General features: G+C 44.5%; 1 protein-coding gene across 2 annotated transcripts in view; it reads left to right on the forward strand.

The window, feature by feature from the left end:
• Positions 1 to 20209, forward strand: part of LOC130121504 (rab GTPase-activating protein 1) — a 213128-nt gene that overhangs the window by 48568 nt on the left and 144351 nt on the right. For both annotated transcript variants that reach the window (XM_056290319.1, XM_056290320.1), the window contains 6 exons: positions 1065 to 1225; positions 11161 to 11265; positions 13935 to 14001; positions 14102 to 14204; positions 16920 to 17089; positions 17353 to 17521. In XM_056290319.1, the coding sequence (XP_056146294.1) occupies positions 1065 to 1225; positions 11161 to 11265; positions 13935 to 14001; positions 14102 to 14204; positions 16920 to 17089; positions 17353 to 17521 (775 nt within the window). The remainder of the gene's footprint in view (positions 1 to 1064; positions 1226 to 11160; positions 11266 to 13934; positions 14002 to 14101; positions 14205 to 16919; positions 17090 to 17352; positions 17522 to 20209) is intronic.

Genomic DNA, 20209 nt, shown 5'->3' on the forward strand with positions numbered 1-20209 from the left:
TCTTCTACACCATATCCCGGTCGCTAACCCCCCAGCTCTGCTCTTTACTGGGGTTCGAGATGATGCAGGATCTGTGTGATGTGGGTCTCTGATGGGGGCAAGTTTTTATTTTCATGAACTGCATGTGTGTGTGTTTTTTTTCTTTTAATGTGTTCAGTCCAAAATATTGGGCAGCGGTCCTTGAAAGCCATGTGTAGAATTAACCTGCACCAAATCAGAAGACCAAGTCAGTAGATGAGTAATCATGTAAATGGAATAGCAACACCAGTAATTTCTGGAAACTCTCTCCCAGCTGTTCAATGGAACTTGAAATTATGCAGAACCTTCTAGTCTCTGGTGGGGGGGGGGGTTAGTTTCTGTTCAGTGTCAATAGAAAAAATAACTACACCACCAAGTTCTTAAAGTGTAGAGCAAAAACCTCCCTTGACCATGATTTGGAAATGTCTTCAGATTAGACAGACAATGGTAGTATGGCAAATACTGAGTCCATCTTCAAGCTTCCTGACATGGCAAGAAAGTCAGTGCATCAGTGCATCAGAATGTGCAGCACCAGATCGGCACTTCATGTCGATCTGAATGTAATTTTGTTAAGATTGTTGTGTGCCAGCAGCTTGTTTTTAGTTGTCGAAAGAGCATCTAAAGTGTTCCACCATAGTGGCTTCATGGTCATTTCAGTCGTTGGAGATGACCGGACGACTGTAAAAGTCAAGCCCTGTGTCTGTGTGTTGCTTTTTGGAAAAAGTTTGTAATAAGATGTTCTTGTGCGTTTGCCACTTGCATTATAAAGTGTCTTGGATAGAAGGGGTTGAATAACTGTACTAAAGTTCATTTGTGTTGAGCTTTTGGGTTTCAGGTATGTGTGTATTTACTTCTAAAATTGATAGGATGCACATTTTCTATTGATGTATATGAGTGTTATCATCCCATATAGCTTGCTATTTAAAATGTTTGTGTGTGTGTGTGTGTGTGTGTGTGTGTGTGTGTGTGTGTGTGTGTGTGTGTGTGTGTGTGTGTGTGTGTGTGTGTGTGTGTGTGTGTGTGTGTGTGTTCTTTGACCTTCCCAGGTTAGCAGGATACTGTACAGCTTTGCCACAGCATTCCGGCGGTCAGCGAAGAAGGCCGTGTTGTCGTCTGACCAGGCTCCTCCTCTCACCCCCGACAGTGACTTGTTCACCTTCACTGTCAGCCTCGAGATCAAGGAGGATGACGGCAAAGGCACCTTCAGGTGAGATATACACACATACAAACAAACACTACAGGGTTTGTCCAGTCGGTTTATTTTTCTCGAGTCAAAGCATCAGTCAAGAGCCTCCAGTGCAACTTGGACTCACAACACACTCCATACGCTGCCTCTGTTAACACAGTCACCATGCTGTGGAGGTTTTAAGGTAAGTCAGAATACCAAGGAAGGGGGCTATATTGTCGTTTGTGATCAACGGAGCAGACGCCATTGGCTGACTACTGGACTGGTGGAAAAACCTTGGCGCACAGTCCCACACATTTTTAGCACACATGCTAAAAAATTATTTATTTATTATGTTATTATTATTAATTATTTATTTATAACGATTTTTATTTATTTTCATTTTAGATTTATTTATTTGTTAGAATACTTAGAGATACTTGGGGTGCTCCGGTTTCCTCCCATAGTCCAGAGACATGTAGGTCAGGTGAATCGGCCGTACTAAAATGTCCCTAGGTGTGAATGTGTGTGTGTGTGGGCCCTGTGATGGACTGGCGGCCTGTCCAGGGTGTCTCCCTGCCTGCCGCCCAATGACTGCTGGGATAGGCTCCAGCATCCCCGCGGCCTTAAGTAGGATAAGCGCTTTGGATAATGGATGGATGGATGCTAAAAAATGTATGCAAGAGTTTGGATGAAAGTGTTAGAAGACACGCGTTACAATACAACCAAATTACATGTGTCACAAAAATGTACTCAAAACAGTCCCATGTTCATATTTCTTTTTGGCAGGGTTGATGACACGGTGGCAGTTAATAGCTTAGGCATTTCACCTATAAAACGGGGATTAAAGGAATAGCATTAGGTTTCATTTTCACAGTCAGCAATTCTTGTCTTCATAATGGACACAGGGCTCTAGCTTTCTATTTACATGTAAATGCAATTAACTGGGGACAAATTCACAAGTCTCATTCACCGCAAAAAAAGCTAGCATGGTGCTACAGCTGTCTGCTGCCTGATTTGAGCAATCATTTTAAAAGTTCAAAGTTTTACAGGGCGTTCAGGTAGCGTAGCAGTCTATTCTGTTGCCTACCAACACTGGAATTGCTGGTTCGAATCCCCGTGTTACCTCCGGCTTGGTCGGGTGTTCCTACAGACACAATTGGCCGTGTCTGCGGGTGGAAAGCCAAATGTGGGTATGTGTCCTGGGTGCTGCACTAGCGCCTCCTCTGGTCGGTCAGGGCGCCTGTTCAGGGAGGAGGGGGAACTGGGGGGAATAGCGTGATCCTCCCACTGTCAGGTGAAAGAAGCGGCTGGCGACTCCACATGTATCAGAGGAAGAATGTGGTAGTCTGCAGCCCTTCCCAGATCGGTAGAGGGGGCGGAGCAGCGACCGGGATGGCTCGGAAGGGTGGAGTAATTGGCCAGATACAGCTTGGGAGAAAAAGGGGGGGAAATTCAAAAAAAAAATAAGTTTGAAGTTTTTCGTTGTCAGTTTCCAACATTTCTTACCATTCTACTTCCTGCAACACAGCTTACCATCAGTTACCAGCAGGGGTCACTCTGCTGTGGTGCAGCAAAGTAAGAATTAAAGGGAATTTAGCATTAAAAATGACTGTAAATTTTTAAAATGACCACTCAGATTCACATAGCAGATATAGCACTGGGAGTGCAGGAGGAAGAGTGTAGCATGATGGGCGAATAATACATAGATTACAAAACTATTTCATAATCAGAGATTAATAAGAGACGACAACCTCCTCTCTTAGTATACAGAGTTCAGATGCCAGAAACTTTTTTTTTTTGCCTTTCTGATCTGTCAAATTGCTGATCCATTATGTTTTGCACATGGCGATTATCAGGGGAGGGTGTATCAAAAATGCAACACTTCATTTACTTGTTGATTTTAATTGGCTTTCAGCAGGGCCGCTGCTGCCAATAACGACATGGTAGAGTCTTTGCAGCAACAGCCACAACCACAGTATTTTTATGAATGAACTCAGATCACCATGGCATAGGTTGTGTGTAGCTCAGGGCTTTCTTATGGCACCAGATCTGCAAATTTAAGATGACCCAGTTGTGACATCTATGACTTGTTACAGAATTGAAAAAAAATGTTAAGATGTATTTTTATTCCTGTCTACATCCAGTAACCTAAGTTACCCTGTCTGTCTCAGTGTGTGTATGACTTGTTTAATCTGGGACGCCTCACTCAAATCCAGAGTATTTGAATGAACTCTTCTGTCAAACTTCCCTCCTTCGTACTACATCTTTCATTGTGTGACACGCTGTAAAAAGGAAGATTCCCGTAAGTTAAACAAGGAAATGTTGAAAATAACGCCAAAGTGATTGAATTGCGCCCTCTCTTTTTAGAGGTGTGGACATATACCTTCTTTATTTTATCATCACCTTATGATTCCTAAAAGTCCAAGCTCAACAGGGATTCACTCATCATTATTGTACACAGTCACACATACTGTACAACGTGCGTCTACTACTACTTATACTACTACTTTTGGCTATTCCCGTTAGGAGTCACCACAGCGGATCATCCGTTTCCATCTCTTCCTGTCCTCTGCGTCTTCTTCCATCACACCAGCCACCTGCATGTCCTCTCTCACCACATCCATAAACCTCCTCTTTGGCCTTCCCCTTTTCCTCTTGTCTGGCAGCTCCATATTCAGCATCCTTCATCCAATATGACCAGCATCTCTCCTCCACACATGACCAAACCATCTCGATCTTGTCTCTCTTGCTTTGTCTCCAAACCGTCCAACCTGAGCTGTCCCTCTAATATACAAGTTCCAAATCCTGTCCTTCTTCATCACTCCCAACTTCATCACCCCCTTCATCACTCCCAATCTTTTTTTTTTATTAGTGGATTTTTTCCTCCCTTTTCTCCCCAATTGTACTTGGCCAATTACCCCAATTCTTCCAAGCCATCCCGGTCGCTGCTCCACACCCTCTGCTGGTCCAGGGAGGGCTGCAGACTACCTCATGCCTCCTCCGATACATGTGGAGTCGCCAGCTGCTTCTTTTCACCTGACAGTGAGGAGTTTCGCCAGGGGGATGTAGCGCATGGGAGGATAACGCTGTTCCCCCCAGTTCCCCCTCCCCCCTGAACAGGCGCCCCGACCGACCAGATGAGGCGCTAGTGCAGCGATCAGGACACACACCCACAATCCGGCTTCCCACTCACAGACACGGCCAATTGTGTCTGAGGAATGCCCAACCAAGCCAGAGGTAACACAGGGATTCGAACAGGGATTCCTGTGTTGGAAGGCAACGGAATAGAATGCTACACTACCCGGATACCCCTCCCAATGAAAATCTTAGCATCTTCATCTCTGCCACCTCCAGCTCCGCCTTCTGTCTTTTCGTCAGTGCTACTGTCTCCAAACCATACAACATAGCTGGTCTCACTACCGTTTTGTAAACTTTCCCTTTAACTCTTGCTGGTACCCTTCTGTCACAAATCACTCCTGACACTCTTCTCCACCCACTCCACCCTGCCTGCACTCTCTTCTTCACCTCTCTGCCGTACTTCCCTCTACTTTGAACAGTTGATCCCAAATATTGAAACTCATGCCTTCGTCACCTCTACTCCTTGCATCCTCACCATTCCACTGTCCTCCCTCTCATTCCCACATATTTATTTATTTTACTCGCAGCCTTTGCGATTTGAAAATTGTGTTCTATTACATCGCAATTTCGGTTTGGTTTCACTTAATCGTTCAGCCCTAATATGCGTTGATAACATTCATCATCACACCTTTGAGCTCCACCTTCATACTCATAACTCTGTCCGACATGCTCTTCACCTCCAGCACACTCTTGACATACTCTTCCTTCAGGATTACCCCTACCTCATTTCTCTTTACATTCACACCACGGTAGAAGAGTTTGAACCCATCTCCGATGCTCCTGGCCTTGCTCCCCTTCCACCTGGTCTCTTGCACACACAGTATACCTACCTTCCTTCTCTCCATCATATCAGTTCAAAGTTCCGACTCTCATTTCCACACACTTACACTTCCTCGTCTCCCGCTGCCTCTGCACATGCCTTCCCCCCTCTCCTTCTGCCTCACCAAACAGTAGCATGATTTCCACCGGCACACTGCTGGCCAGCAGTACCGGTGACGGTCGTTGGTAACCCGGACCACGATGGCTCTGGTATGGAAATCTGACTTATGATCCGCATATTTGATTTGGCAAAGGTTTTACGCTGGATGCCCTTCCTGACGCAACCCTCCCCATTTATCCCAGGCTCAGGACCGGCACTAAGAATGCACTGTCTCGGGCATCCTCAGTGGCCGGGTTTAGTACAACATGCATGTACCCATCTAAACACAAACACGCACACAGCCCGTCCTTGTCCGATAATCTCAGTAACAGGAAGTAACAGCCGTTATCTATTCGGTTTTACTGTACTGTGGTTGATTCATAGGGAAGTTATCTTACTTTAACTGTCTTGCCCTTAATCTCAAAGCTGGACCAGCAGTGCTTGCCTCAACACTGTGTAGGCCACACAGGCCCTGTCTCTGTCTCCTGAAAGGCCTGACTTACACTCACTGGCCACTTTATTAGGTACACCTTGCTAGTACCGGGTTGGACCCCCTTTTGCCTTCAGAACTGCCTTAATCCTTCGTGGCATAGATTCAACAAGGTACTGGAAACATTCCTCAGAGAGTTTGGTCCATATTGACATGATAGCATCATGCAGCTGCTGCAGCTTTGTCGGCTGCACATCCATGATGCGAATCTCCCGGTCCACCACATCCCAAAGGTGCTCTATTGGATTGAGATCTGGTGACTGTGGAGGCCATTTGAGTACAGTGAACTCATTGTCATGTTCAAGAAACCAGTCTGAGATGATTCGAGCTTTATGACATGGCGCGTTATCCTGCTGGAAGTAGCCATCAGAAGATGGGAACACTGTGGTCATAAAGGGATGGACATGGTCAGCAACAATACTCAGGTAGGCTGTGGCGTTGACACGATGCTCAATTGGTACTAAGGGGCCCAAAGTGCCAAGAAAATATCCCCCAAACCATTACACCACCAGCAGCAGCCTGAACCGTTGATACAAGGCAGGATGGATCCATGCTTTCATGTTGTTGATGCCAAATTCTGACCCTACCATCCGAATGTCGCAGCAGAAATTGAGACTCATCAGACCAGGCAACGTTTTTCCAATCTTCTATTGTCTAATTTTGGTGAGCCTGTGCGAATTGTAGCCTCAGTTTCCTGTTCTTAGCTGACAGGAGTGGCACCCGGTGTGGTCTTCTGCTGCTGTAGCCCATCTGCCTCAAGGTTCGACGTGTTGTGCGTTCAGAGATGCTCTTCTGCATACCTCGGTTGTAATGAGTGGTTATTTGAGTTACTGTTGCCTTTCTATCAGCTCGAACCAGTCTGGCCATTCTCCTCTGACCTCTGGCATCAACAAGGCATTTTCGCCCACAGAACTGCCGCTCACTGGATATTTTCTCTTTTTTGGACCATTCTCTGTAAACCCTAGAGATGGTTGTGCGTGAAAATCCCAGTAGATCAGCAGTTTCTGAAATACTCAGACGAGCCCGTCTGGCACCAACAACCATGCCACGTTCAAAGTCACTTAAATCACCTTTCTTCCCCATTCTGATGCTCGGTTTGAACTGCTGCAGATCGTCTTGACCATGTCTACATGCCTAAATGCATTGAGTTGCTGCCATGTGATTGGCTGATTAGAAATTTGCGTTAACGAGCAGTTGGACAGGTGTGCCTAATAAAGTGGCCGGTGAGTGTATATCCAAGGCTCAGCGTTTTCGGTTTTTATTTTTCAAAGCCACCCAGCATGCCCAATTTCGCCACAAGAGGACACTGTTACATAACCTCACATGAACAGGAACAACTTTTGGATCCGTGGAAACATACGATCCGGGTGAAAATCAGTTTAAAAATCTGGGTATTTTTCAGTGAAAATCGGTAAAAACCGAAAACGCTGAGCCTTGCTTATACCTCACATAGCAGTAATGGCGAAGCCACACTGGGAGTCAGTGAGTTCACATGGCATCAGCATCACCCTCTCTGTCTGGCTGCTTATGGGCGTTTCCATGTTTTACTGACCAGTAACTAGCCAACCAATTACGCTGTAAATTTTCCCTTTTTTTATTTTTATTTTTCAGCTGTAGCCTAATATAGACTTTCAGCCGACTTATAAGTCTGTGTTTATCTCAGCACATTTGTTTAAAACAGTTGGCTTTCACACCAGGGATGGATCGTACAGATCTGGAACCCCCACCCCCTCCCCCAAAACTCTGGCTATAATTTTCTGCTCTACTGTTGTGGTTGTAGCCTATAGACAAAACAAGGCAATGCTGTAGTCTTGTTTGGACGAAGGTGATTGGCTCTCGTGATATATTTGCATAAAGTTCAAAGATTTAAACTTGCTGGCCTACAATGTGAAAAAAGAGGAATTCAATTCAATTGAATTCCCCTTTTTTCACATTGTAGGCCAGCTTTGTGTCACCTGCTTTCCCGCTATGTCTTTGGCCACGATTATTTGCGTCTCATAGAAAATGACTGGAGGGGTGTCTGGGTGGCATGGCGGTCTATTCCGTTGCCTGCCAACACGGGGATTGCTGGTTCGAATCCCCGTATTCCCTCCGGCTTGGTCGGGCGTCCCTACAGATACAATTGGCCGTGTCTGCGGGTGGGAAGCTGGATGTAGGGATGTGTCCTGTTCGCTGCACTAGCGTCTCCTCTGGTTCGTCAGGGCGCATGTTTTGGTGGGGGGACTAGTGTGATCCTCCCACGCACTATGTCCCCCTGGTGAAACTCCTCACTGTCAGGTGAAAAGAAGGGGTTGGCAACTCCACATGTATCAGAGGAGGCATGTGGTAGGGGGGTGGAGCAGTGACTGGGACAGCTCGGAAAAGTGGGGTAATTGGCCTTATACAACTGGGGAGAAAAAGGGGGGGAAATCTGGAAAAAAAGAAAGAAAATGACTGGAGGGGAATTAGTTGCTTGGTGAGCCTCATGCATGAGTGGCTTCGCCATAAAACAATCAGCTTGGACCGCTCACCTTGGCTTTTTCAGGTGTGATGTTAGGTGGATGAACTCCGGCTTTTACTTCTATGGAGAAGCCCCTCTCTTTTAAGAATGACGTAAGTGAGAACGTTGGTGCATGGCGCCTTACTGTTGGTGCCAGCCGAACGTGTCAGTTCCATGTCAGTTGTTGACAAGTTGGCACAGTAAACTGACTGCCTGCCTGTCTACAGTCAGTAAGTGTTTTAGTAATTACTTCCTGGAGCTAAATGACGGCAGTACCTACATACTACTACGTGGCCCCACAGCTGAGGGGGACCGACTGGATCATTTAACTCCACAGACCAAATCCAAAATAACAAGCCTGGCTCTGATTTACGTTTCGAACCCCACTGAGCAAAAGGACCAGGACGGTATTTTTTATTTATCGCTTTTAAGCTCCATCCTCTGTTGATTTTAAAGAGCTGTTAAACCGATCATTTATTGTGTGTTTTTTTCTGCTCGTTTGTGATTGTCTGTGTTCATCTGTTTCTTTCCAATGTAAGGTGCTTTGAGCCTTACATAAAATGTGCGATATAAGTCATTTTAGATTATTTGGCTCTTTCTAAACAACCATTTATTGGGGAAGAGCACACTTCTAATTAGATTTGATCTCTTTTGGGGGGATTGTTACAGGTGGAATGGAACTCTTTCAGGCAGGCAGGCTCTCTCTGTCTCTCTCTCTCTGTCACTCATTCTGTCTCTCTCTCTTATTCTCTCTCTCTCTCATTCACTCACTCACTCACTCACTCACTCACTCACTCACACACACACACACACACACACACACACACACACACACACACACACACACACACACACACACACACCCCTTGGATGTTTGTATTAATACTTATCACTTGACTTTAATTTTTCAACATGATACTGGCATCTGGGTGGTGTGGCAGTCTATTCAGTTGCCTACTAACACAGGGGTTGCCGGTTCGAATCCCCATGTTACTTCCGGCTTGGTCGGGTGTCCCTACAGACACAATTGGCCGTGTCTGCGGGTGGGAAGCGGGATGTGGGTATGCGTCCTGGTCGCTGCACTAGCTCCTCCTCTGGTCGGTCGGGGTGCCTGTTGCGGGGGGGAATAGTGTGAGCCTCCCATGCACTATGTACCCCTGGTGAAAGTCCTCACTGTCAGGTGAAAAGAAGCGGCGGGTGACTCCACATGTATCGGAGGAGGCATGTGGTAGTCTGTAGCCCTCCCCAAATGGGTGGAAGAGCGACTGGGACGGGATGGAAGAGTGGGGTAATTGTCCGGATACAATTGGGGAGGGGGGGATGCAAAAAATAAAATAAAAATAAAATAGAACCAGACAAGGCAAAAATAACAGTAAGACCAAATAAAGTAAGAGTAAAAATAAAAACAGTATGAATAAATAAAAAAAAATATCAAACTTTTCCAAAATCTTTCACAAAGAGAAACCTTTTAAGACGAGATTTAAAAGAAGCTAGAGACTTGGTTTGTCTTAGTTCAGTAGGAAGAGAGGCCCATAGTGTGGGGTCTCTACCAGCAAAAACCCAATCCCCCTTTTTAACAAACCGAGAGCTGGGAACAACCAGCAGGGCCCCCGATCTGCAGATCTTAACGGTCGAGAGGGTGTATACCAGATCAGTAAATCACAAATGTGTGTAGGAGCAAGACCGTTTAAGGCCTTAAAAGTGAGCAATAAAATTTTAAAATAACAGGGAGCCAGTGTAGGGAGGCAAGCACAGGAGTGATATGGTCCTGCCTCTTGGTCCCGGTAATGAGCCGAGCAGCGGCTTGTAGTACCAACGGCAGACAGTAGAGGGAGCCCTTGCTGATACCCAAGTAAAGCACGTTGTAATAATCAAGCCGAGAATAGATAATGTTGATGATATAGTTGAGAGTTTCAGCCATGGCATCAATTTCATGGAAATCTTGCTGTGACTGTTGATGACTTCTTCTTTCCCAGGGTCTACATTTTGTTTTCCCAACTATTCAGTGACTTCCGCAAGTTTAAAGAGACCATTTACTCAGCTTGTTTGGAAAACAATACATGACAAAAAATACTGGGGTGTATTTTTAGCCCACAAACATTTGTTCTTCCTCATTAGTTCATGCTTGACTATTTTTGGTTTGCGGCTTTCTAAACAATCAGCTTTTACCCGCATGTGTAAACTCACTTTATCTGTTTATAATCAGTTTTCCTTATGTTAAAGTCGATATGAAACTTACAGTATGTGCTTTACAGTTGAATATGTAGTCTCAATGAAAAGGTGTCTTTGTACCACTTTTTCATAAGTGGTTCAACCAATGAATGTGCTGACACGTCTTCTTATAAGGTGCAAATAAGCTTATTTATCTGTTATCACTTGTCATACAGACTATTATTTGCAGTAATATATGGATTTTTATTTTATTAGTTATGGCTGAAGTCGTAGTCTCTTAACGCAGGGTATCTTTAAGTCTTTCTAGAAGTTGAGTTTTGTAAAGTGATTGTTGTTGGTCTCCAGAACCTTCTCCACTTTCCTGGTCTGGTTAGGCAAGCAGGGTTCTGCTCCGACATTACCCCAAAACTCTTAAGAATCAGTTTAATTTCCTGGCCAGTAAAGCTGTCCTACAGTGTAATCTGGTATTGCTGTCAGACCGCTGTACCTTCCATTCATCTAGCAAGTGCTGCTTGAGAGGTGCCTTTATGCCGTCTGTCCAAATATATCATTAATTAAGATAATTTCATTTATTAAATTATACATTCATTATAATTTATATAATATATATTTATTTATAATATTTAATATAATTTAATATAATATATATATAAATTACGACTTTATTATGAATTTATTAAACTAATATTGCACATTAGGTTAAATGTTTGATGCCATTGATGTGCTCATGGCTAAGATGCATTTGGTGAATATTACTTGTCTTTCTGTGCACTCAGCGCTGTGGCGAAAGACAAGCAGAGCTTCAAGCTGCGTGCAGGAATGGACAAGAAAATCGTCATTTATGTTCAACAGACCTCTAATAAGGAACTGGCAATCGAGAGGTAAAACACCAACACACGCGCACACACACACACACACACACACACACACACACACACACACACACACACACACACACAAACACACACACACAAAGACACACACACAAAGATACCAGAATAGCACAGGATGTCCCAGCTGTGCAGTATGGCATACTAGGCTGGTGGACACAGGATGTCTTACAAATGCCCTGTGCTCTCATTGGCTAGATAAGCTTATCGGAGCACAGTTACCCTCACAGAATCAGCCTATTTAAAAATGCTCTGTGACACACATTATCGGATGCTTATCATACAGGAGAAAACTTTTTTTTTTTTACAGTTTGGGTAGTCCTACTAATGTAGTGTTTTTAATTTAACTGGTATGTCTGACAGAATAATTGTAGTGAGAAAAAAGGCAATGCGAGAACATGCGGTGAAGCAGATTGCTGGGACGACGAGCTGTTGTTACAGGCTGCAGCGAACCGAACCGTGTCATTTTATTAACCTACGTAAAGCCACAGAAACCACTCAGATCTGACATACTTCATGATGTGACTTGAGTGTGCAATTTCTGTTGAATATCTGTCAACTACCGCTCATGCTGAGGTCACATAAAATGTGCATGTTTTTGTTAGAGGGATATTTAATTTTAATTAGTAATTTTTGCATAGTTACTGTAAATGGTCTGTGGACAAGAAATTTGCTAGCATGCCAGCTGTCCCCATTACTTCAAGTGATGTCCTCTTCAACTATTTGCTTGTTTAGATTTCAGCTATGTCCTGGTAGCATGACTGATATTTGCACACTTACAGTAATGTAAAATACTTACGTTGTTCCCCGGTACTCTACAGTAGCTGTTGCTAAAGCCAGGATGTGGTTGCACAATCGCATGAAGGGTGCCGCTGTTTCCTGGAGGCTCAGACCAGAATTTACTTCATGTGTCAGTGTCATAAGTAGGGATGCCAACTTAAAGCTCACACAGAGTCTTACAGGGTCCAAACCAGGAGCCTTTAACGTCCACCTTTACTTTGTCTGGAATGACCTGCCAGCACTTAACGGGTCCGCAGCTTTGAGGTCAGCCGCAGCTTTATCCACTCAGTGATTGGCTCGTGTTGCCTTTGCGGTGGCAAGGAGCTGTAGGTCCTTTTTTCAGAAAGGTTGAGTACTGATCACTGTTGCCTGCCGTCACACAACCCACACAAGGGGGCAGAAGTAAGGATAAGAAAGTAAAGGTAACAGAACCTACAGGGAGTCCCCAGGTCATAAACGCCCGACTCACGAACTCTCGTACTTACAAACCGACTCCATAAAGCCTATTATTTAAAAAAAAAAATCAAGTTACACACAATGGTTTGTACTAACGAACGGACGGACTACTTTGCGCGATGTATGATGCTCAAAACCGTGCCTTTTAGGCGGTTCGTTGGCCCAAGGGAGAAGAACGCCACGCCGTCGTCGCCATTTTGTCAGATCGCGTAAACGTTGTTGTGTGTGTTGTGCTTTTTTCTTTTTTTTTTTCCTGGAATTTCGCCCCCTTTTCTCCCCAACTGTATCCGGCCAATTACCCCACTCTTCCGAGCCGTCCCGGTCGCTGCTCCACCCCCTCTGCCGATCCGGGGAGGGCTGCAGACTACCACACGCCTCCCCCCATACATGTGGAGTCGCCAGCCGCTTCTTTTCACCTGACAGTGAGGAGTTTCGCCTGGGGGACGTAGCATGTGGGAGGATCACGCTACTCCCCCCAGTCTCCCCTCCCCCCTGAACAGGCATCCAGACCAACCAGAGGAGGCGCTAGTGCAGCGACCAGGACACATCCCCACATCCGGCTTCCCACGCACAGACACGGCCAATTTTCTGCAGGGACGCCCGACTAAGCCGACGGTAACACGGGAATTCGAACTGGCGATCTCTGTGTTGGTAGGCAATGGAATAGACGTGTGCGTTGTGTTTTGACAAAGAACTGTATGTAACTGTCCTGACTTGCATACAAATTCCCCATAAGAACCGACTCAGAAACGGACTCGTTCGTAACCCGGGGACTGTCTGTGTATTGAAAGGTGAGGATGTAGCTGTTGTCCGTCTTTCACACTGACTGTCTTCCGTCTGCCCCAGTTGTGAGATTTCAGCTTCAGGCGCCCGACCAGACGTTCCTAAGTGACACAGCCATAATCGATTAACACTCCTGTTTGAAAGTCTTCCCATCCGTGTGTGTGTGTCTGTGTGTGTCAGTGTCGGGGCCTGAGTGCTCCAGTAAGGCTGTGAGATTAGTGACTGATGTGAGGGTATGTTTCAGACGGTTAATATTCCACGGTGTTGAAATCTAAACAGTCCATCACCGTCTCATCAACTTCCACTTTGCTGTGGGTTGTTAATGTACCGAGAGCACGGACAAGTTGAGGATGGGGGATGGAGGTTCTCCCTGTGTGTTTAATGTTCTCCGTGCTCCGGATTGTTTTAAACAGGATCAGACCAGGAAGTTATTTGTGGTGATATATGTTCTGGACTAGCAGTTCTACAACCGGTTTTCCTCTCAGGGACAATCATTGTTCTTTACGTTTCCAACTTTATGCCTTATCTTTTTCTTGTTTCTCTCTCTCTATTCATCCATTTCTGTTTTCCTTCTCTGAACCTATGTGTGTATTGGTGTGTGCGTGTGTGTGTGCGTGTGTGTATGTGTATTTGCCCTCCAGGTGTTTCGGTCTCCTTCTGAGCCCGGGGAAGAATGTGAAGAACAGCGACATGCACCTTCTAGACCTGGTGGGTGACTTCATTTGTGTGTCTGGTCATGTGAGTCCGTGTGTGTCTGGGCCTGCACGAGTGTGTATGTGATAACGTCTCCCACTCTGTGCCCCTTTAGGAGTCGATGGGGAAGAGCTCAGATGGGAAGTCCTATATTATCACAGGAAGTTGGAACCCAAATACACCTCAGTTCCAAGCTGTCAATGAGGAGACACCTAAAGGTAGAAATCTGTTAAACATGTAAAAAAATAAATAAATATAAATCAGACGATAACTCTGTTATCATGTGATACTATTTATTCAATAGCATCATATTCAGACAGTGGTTGAATATTTCCTCAAGAAAACACTTTTTTTTTGTGGACCCCCCGTTGTATCTGGCCAATTACCCCACTCATCCGAGCCGTCCCGGTCGCTGCTCCACCCGCTCTGCCGACCCGGGGAGGGCTGCAGACTACCACATGTCCCCTCCCATACATGTGGAGTTCCCCGCCGCTTCTTTTCACCTGACAGTGAGGAGTTTCACCAGGGGGATGTAGCACATGGGAGGATCATGCTATTCCCCCCAGTCCCCCCCCCCCCTCGAACAGGTGCCCCGACCGACCAGAGGAGGCGCTAGTGCAGCGACCAGGACATACCCACATCTGGGATCCCACCCGCAGACAGAGCCAGTTGTGTCTGTAGGGACGCCTGACCAAGCCGGCGGTAACACAGGGATTCAAACCAGTGATCCCCATGTTGGTAGGCAACGGAATAGACTGCTATGCTACCCGTACACCATTGATTTCAGTCTCACTTAAATCAAAAAGTGATATAACGCCGGAGAGCTGAGAAGCTATTTGCTTGGCAGTGCAGTTAGGGGTGCATTTCACCCTTTGCGGGTGCTTGGAGAATTATACGGTTTCTTTTTGTCTCATTTACCCAATTTCCCCTTGGCGATGAATAAAATATTCTGATTCTGATTTGTGCAGGTTTAGTGACCGCATTATTTGAATTTGTTGACCCCTTACCCTGATTCTGAGCCCGGTCTGCAAACATGTTATAACTTGGCTCATTGCAGAACACGAGCCAGGGTAGAGATGATCATTGGGACGCTCAAGGCCTGTTTCCAGTGCCTTCGTAGGCTCAGGGTCACCCCAGAAAGGGCATGTGACATTATTGTGGCCTGTGTGATTCTCCACAACATTGCCACAAATAGACGAGAACGATGTCCAACTCAACCAGTGAACGATCCTGATAATGATCCTGATAACAATCCTGACCACCCCGCTGACGCATAAGATGTAAGAACAGTCAGAGACACAATATGCTACCATCATTTCGGACTCACCCACCAACTCTCCAGTGTCACACGAAGACAATATGCCTTTTTATGAAGTCTTCTTTATTACCTGCAAGTACAAATATAGTGCAGTAAGTAAGTTTTATGTTGTTCAAACAAGTAAAATTGTCCATCTGATGGCACCACACCCACCTTTAACTGATGTTCCAGCAGTATTTCTATTTTTGTCTTTTTCATCTGCAGCCTTATGTGGTAAATTTCTAAATTAGATTTTTCAATTTGCTTCTCTTAAGCACACCTTGTAAAGCTGTAGGGAACACAAAACATGACATTGAATTTCACAGTGCCAGGACTACTTAGTTTCATTCTAAGTCATGGGCCAAAGCTGAATAGCATCTTCCTGAGGAGGCGGATGGACCATGGAGGTGGATGGACCTGTTTTCAAGATGGTGAAAGTTTTATGGTGCAACACTATCATATAGATGATGGTTAGATGTTATTTTTAATGTGTAAACCTCAATAGGCCTCTCCGTATGTTCCCCCTCTGTGGCAGCTGATAAGGTGTCTTCATCCTCCTTCTCTTATAATTAAAATTAACAGTTTTTGTGTTCTACTCTTAACCCATTATGAAAAATCTGTGGAGTATTAAAAGTGCGATAAGTTCTTTATGGCAGAAGGCTCCACCACACAGATTAAACCATCAGTAACTGGTAGAAGATGAAGATTAGACAGTTAAATTATAACTTTACCCAGAAAAAAAAAGCTGATAGTCATGTAAAAAAAAAAAAAGAATAAGATTAAGTTTGATCCCTTTCAATTTGCGAACGTGAATATAATTACCCAATGAAATTAACAAGTGAATTAAATCAGAATTGCTTCCTGGCAAGCTGCCCATTTAAAGGAAAAGCTCAGTGAGTTGAAAAGATGGTATTGTGGCGAACACTAGGGGCTATGCCGCTCACCCAGCAGGGCTGTGAGCCGGGGGCGTGGTTTACGTTCCCGGGCTCTCTGGTGCAAGGTTGTTCCTGTTTTAGTTTGGTTTTTGGAGCTGAGGAATAAAGTTCAAACTCGCCTTCGTCTCCTGTGTTTTTCCTCATCCTGCCACATTTATCACGTCGGGGTCACCATGTGGCAGGATGAGGAAAAACACAGGAGACGAAGGCGAGTTTGAACTTTATTCCTCAGCTCCAAAAACCAAACTAAAACAGGAACAACCTTGCACCAGAGAGCCCGGGAATGTAAACCACACCCCCAGCTCACATCCCTGCTGGGTGAGAGGCATAGCCCCTAGTGTCCACCACAATATCTTACATATTATCTCAGTAGAAACTAGTTACCGGTGGTACCTGTCTACAATGGGTTGATTATAAGCAGATAATTCTGGTGACATTGGGCTTGTTACTCGGCTTCTGATGACATAAATGAGCGGTGTCCCGTTTCATAGTTAAATGGTTTCCCCCCGACCCCTCATGGCTTCGTTGTGAAGGGCCACTACCCAACTGAGAGCACTCTGAAAGCGAGGGGTAGGGTTAAAGGCAAAGTAATGGGACAGGGCCAAAACCTGTTTAAAAGCACACTTTCTCTGAAGGGCCATGACACTGGTTATTTGTGCTACAGTTATGGCTCATGAACATTGTCGTCATTCTCGCCATAGATAAGTTCATGTATATGACGACGGCGGTGGACCTGGTGATTACAGAAGTAGAGGAGCCTGTTCGTTTCCTGCTAGAGACCAGGGTCCGGGTCTGCTCTCCAAATGACAGGCTGTTCTGGCCTTTCAGCAAGCGAAGTTACACCGAGACCTTCTATCTTAAACTACGGCAGGTATGTCACTTTCCGTCCCCAATTAAATAAGTCAAAATACGATGGTAGGTTATAAGGACGAACATGAAATGCCGCTTCCGCAATGCTGAAAAGGGCATCTGTGAGCATTATGTAAAAGGAAAGTAATCACAGCTTGTTCATGTGATGACATATAGTATCTCCAGGTAACGTGTACTGGTGCTTATTTCTTGGTTTGTATTTTGTTTATTGGCCATCTGTCTGTAACAGCCATTGTCTCCCTGTAAAAATGTGTCCCCTCACAGATGGAGCGTAAAGAGCGCAAGAGTCCCGCGTCAGACACACTCTATGAGGTGGTGAATTTAGAAAGTGAGACGGCGCGAGAGAAGAGGAAGACTACCGCTAGCCCTGGCATCCTGCCAACTGGGCCTGGTGCCATGGTTCCCTCACCACCCGAGGATGATGAAGAGGAAGGTGAGAGTAACTTTATTTTTCCATATCTATAGCTGTTCCCGGTTTTTGTTCCCCCATATTTTCATAGTGACACTTTTTATGGCGCACCGGTTTAAGTGGCACACTACTTCACTGAGGGGGCATTGGCGACAGGCACGGGCACAATTCTATGAGTACTGGGACGGTATCCAGCATGTTACCTGTGCCCCCATCCATAGGGTTAGTGGCTGTGTCAGGAAGGGCATCCGAAGTAAAATTTTGACATCATTATGCGGCTTGACAAGACCATACTGGATCAGTTGAGGCTCATTACTGGATCACTCAAGGCCCGGGTTAACAACGACCGCCGTTGGTGCTGTGCCCTCACAAGGTGCCAAAGGAAACTATAAAATCTGCTGTGTTGACCCCTGAGAAACAGGGAACAAGCCGAACAAAGAAGAAAGACTGCTTCAGAGAGAGGGGACATATTTACAGAGAATCGGGTTAATGATATCCATAATATTTGTTACACTGGTCTCAGAAAATATTCAAAACCTAGGAATTTTTACATTACATTTACAATTTCACATCTTTATCTCAAGTGACTTGCAAAGATAGTCAGGAATATGCAGATAAATTCAAGTGTCAAACTGCAGGCATCTCAAGAGCACTACATGGTAATCATATCATAGCGAGGGGGGCATTTAATATCAAGTGGGATTAGTGCACAAAGGTTGGATCAAGGGTAGTGAGTCGAGCAACAGGGGATGTCAGTGTAACTGGACAACGCCCTGCGTTGTCACCAGACATACGTCGACACCATCACTGGATTAAGTTGGGCCTGAAGAGGGAAGTTCATAGTTGTTTTTGTTCTTCAGTTTGTTTTATTATGGGCTACATGCAGAATAGATTATTTTATGAAATACTCATCAAATGCTGCAATGAGTGAAAATGTAAAACAGAAATAGCAAATGCATTAAAGCCTCAAGTCTTGTTTTGATAGGTATGTTTAACATTTTCTCCCGTTCTTTCTGGTAGATTTAGTCAAACTGGGTCAAGTGTGACCAAGGATGTCTCTGAACAGCCATCTTAAAGTCATTCTTAAGATTTTCAGTGAGATATAATACAAGAAGTGCTGCAACTGATGATTATTTTGACTATTGATTGATCAGTAGAGGTGCACATTGACCTAATAGTAGTAGCACTGTTCCCTTACAGCAGGAGGGTCCTGTGTTTGTGTGGGTTTCCTCCAGGACCTCCAGGTTCTTCCAACAGTCTTAAGGCATGCATTTTGGATGAACTGGTGTCTAAATTGTCCTTATGTGTTAACGGTGTATGAGTGACCATGGCCCAATTCAGACCTGGTATTTTGTTTCCAGACAAGTCCAGATTGTGTCTGGATTTAAGTGAGACAGCAGTTCACACCTGGCATTACAGGACGTCTCCAATGCGTCTGGAAAGGCCACTTGTAATAGGAGCTCGGGTCTCTGCTCGGTATGCAAAATAACACGCATATAGCTTGTGTTTATGTAATGCCAAACACTCACTATCCATAACGTTATCCATTCTGTTCTTGTCTTACATCAAGCAAACCAACATGGTCACTGTTAATAAATATTCATATATATTGGACGGGGCCATAAATTTACTCTTGATTTGTCTGTGATATATTTGAAAATAATCTCCTGTCTTGTCTTGGCCTAGCTGAAGATACAAAAATGATTCCATCCCACTTGTCATTATTATCACTATTATTACTTGTGTTATTGTTAAGGGAGTAGACTAGGCACACAAAGGCATACAGTAATGCAATGCATCGAGTTGGATTTCAGATTCTGGCCATCGCCTCTCTTGTTTTTCCCCGCTTAATTTCAATGCAGATTATTGCTCTCTGGACATTTTCTTTTTTTCTTTGCTGTAACGCACACACAACACACATTGCTGGTGGTGGAGGAAACCAGAGCAAACAAAAAAAAAACAAAAAGGAGGGAATTGTAAACGACAGGATGGCCAAAGCTTCATAGTCAAGAAAACATTGCGCATTTCGAGGAAAATATAATCAAACTTTTTTATTATTTCTGTCCTGCAAACTCCCCTTGACAGAAGTGATAGATAAATTGACTGCTTTCTCTTGGGAGTCTGGTGGTCACATGACCAGGTACATCCACTTACGCTGATGACTATCTGTTCCTTCACTCTGGACAGTTTCACGAGTATTGGACTTTGCGTTCATGAATTATGGCTCAATTTATCAAATGTGTGCCACACCCTACATTTTATTGGTCAGTAGCTGCCAAACGATTATGAGTACCAAAATTCTGTGCAAAACTTTTGGGTCTCTAGAGATGGAAAAAGGCCAGATTTGGTGATGATTGGGTTCATGGTCTATGACTAGTTCACACAAACAGCCCCCCCCAGAAAATTCAAATTGCCGGAAAATCTGGTTTGACAGATATGGCCATATGGTTTAAAAATTATAACAAAAACATAAAGTTGTTTATTATAGTGCCATCATCTGGTCAATTAGTGGATTTCTTTTCTTTTTTTTTTTGCATTAGTAGTGGATTGGATTTGGAACCTACCAAGCTTAGCTCTTACTGTTTCTTATAATAATAATAATAATAATAATAATAATCTTCACAATAATACCCATAATAGTATTATAATGATGATAATGACAATAATAATAATGATAATAATCATTTTAATACTAATAATGAGTGATATTAA

The sequence above is a fragment of the Lampris incognitus genome, chromosome 12 (genome assembly GCF_029633865.1).
Source record: "Lampris incognitus isolate fLamInc1 chromosome 12, fLamInc1.hap2, whole genome shotgun sequence".
NCBI lineage: Eukaryota > Metazoa > Chordata > Actinopteri > Lampriformes > Lampridae > Lampris > Lampris incognitus.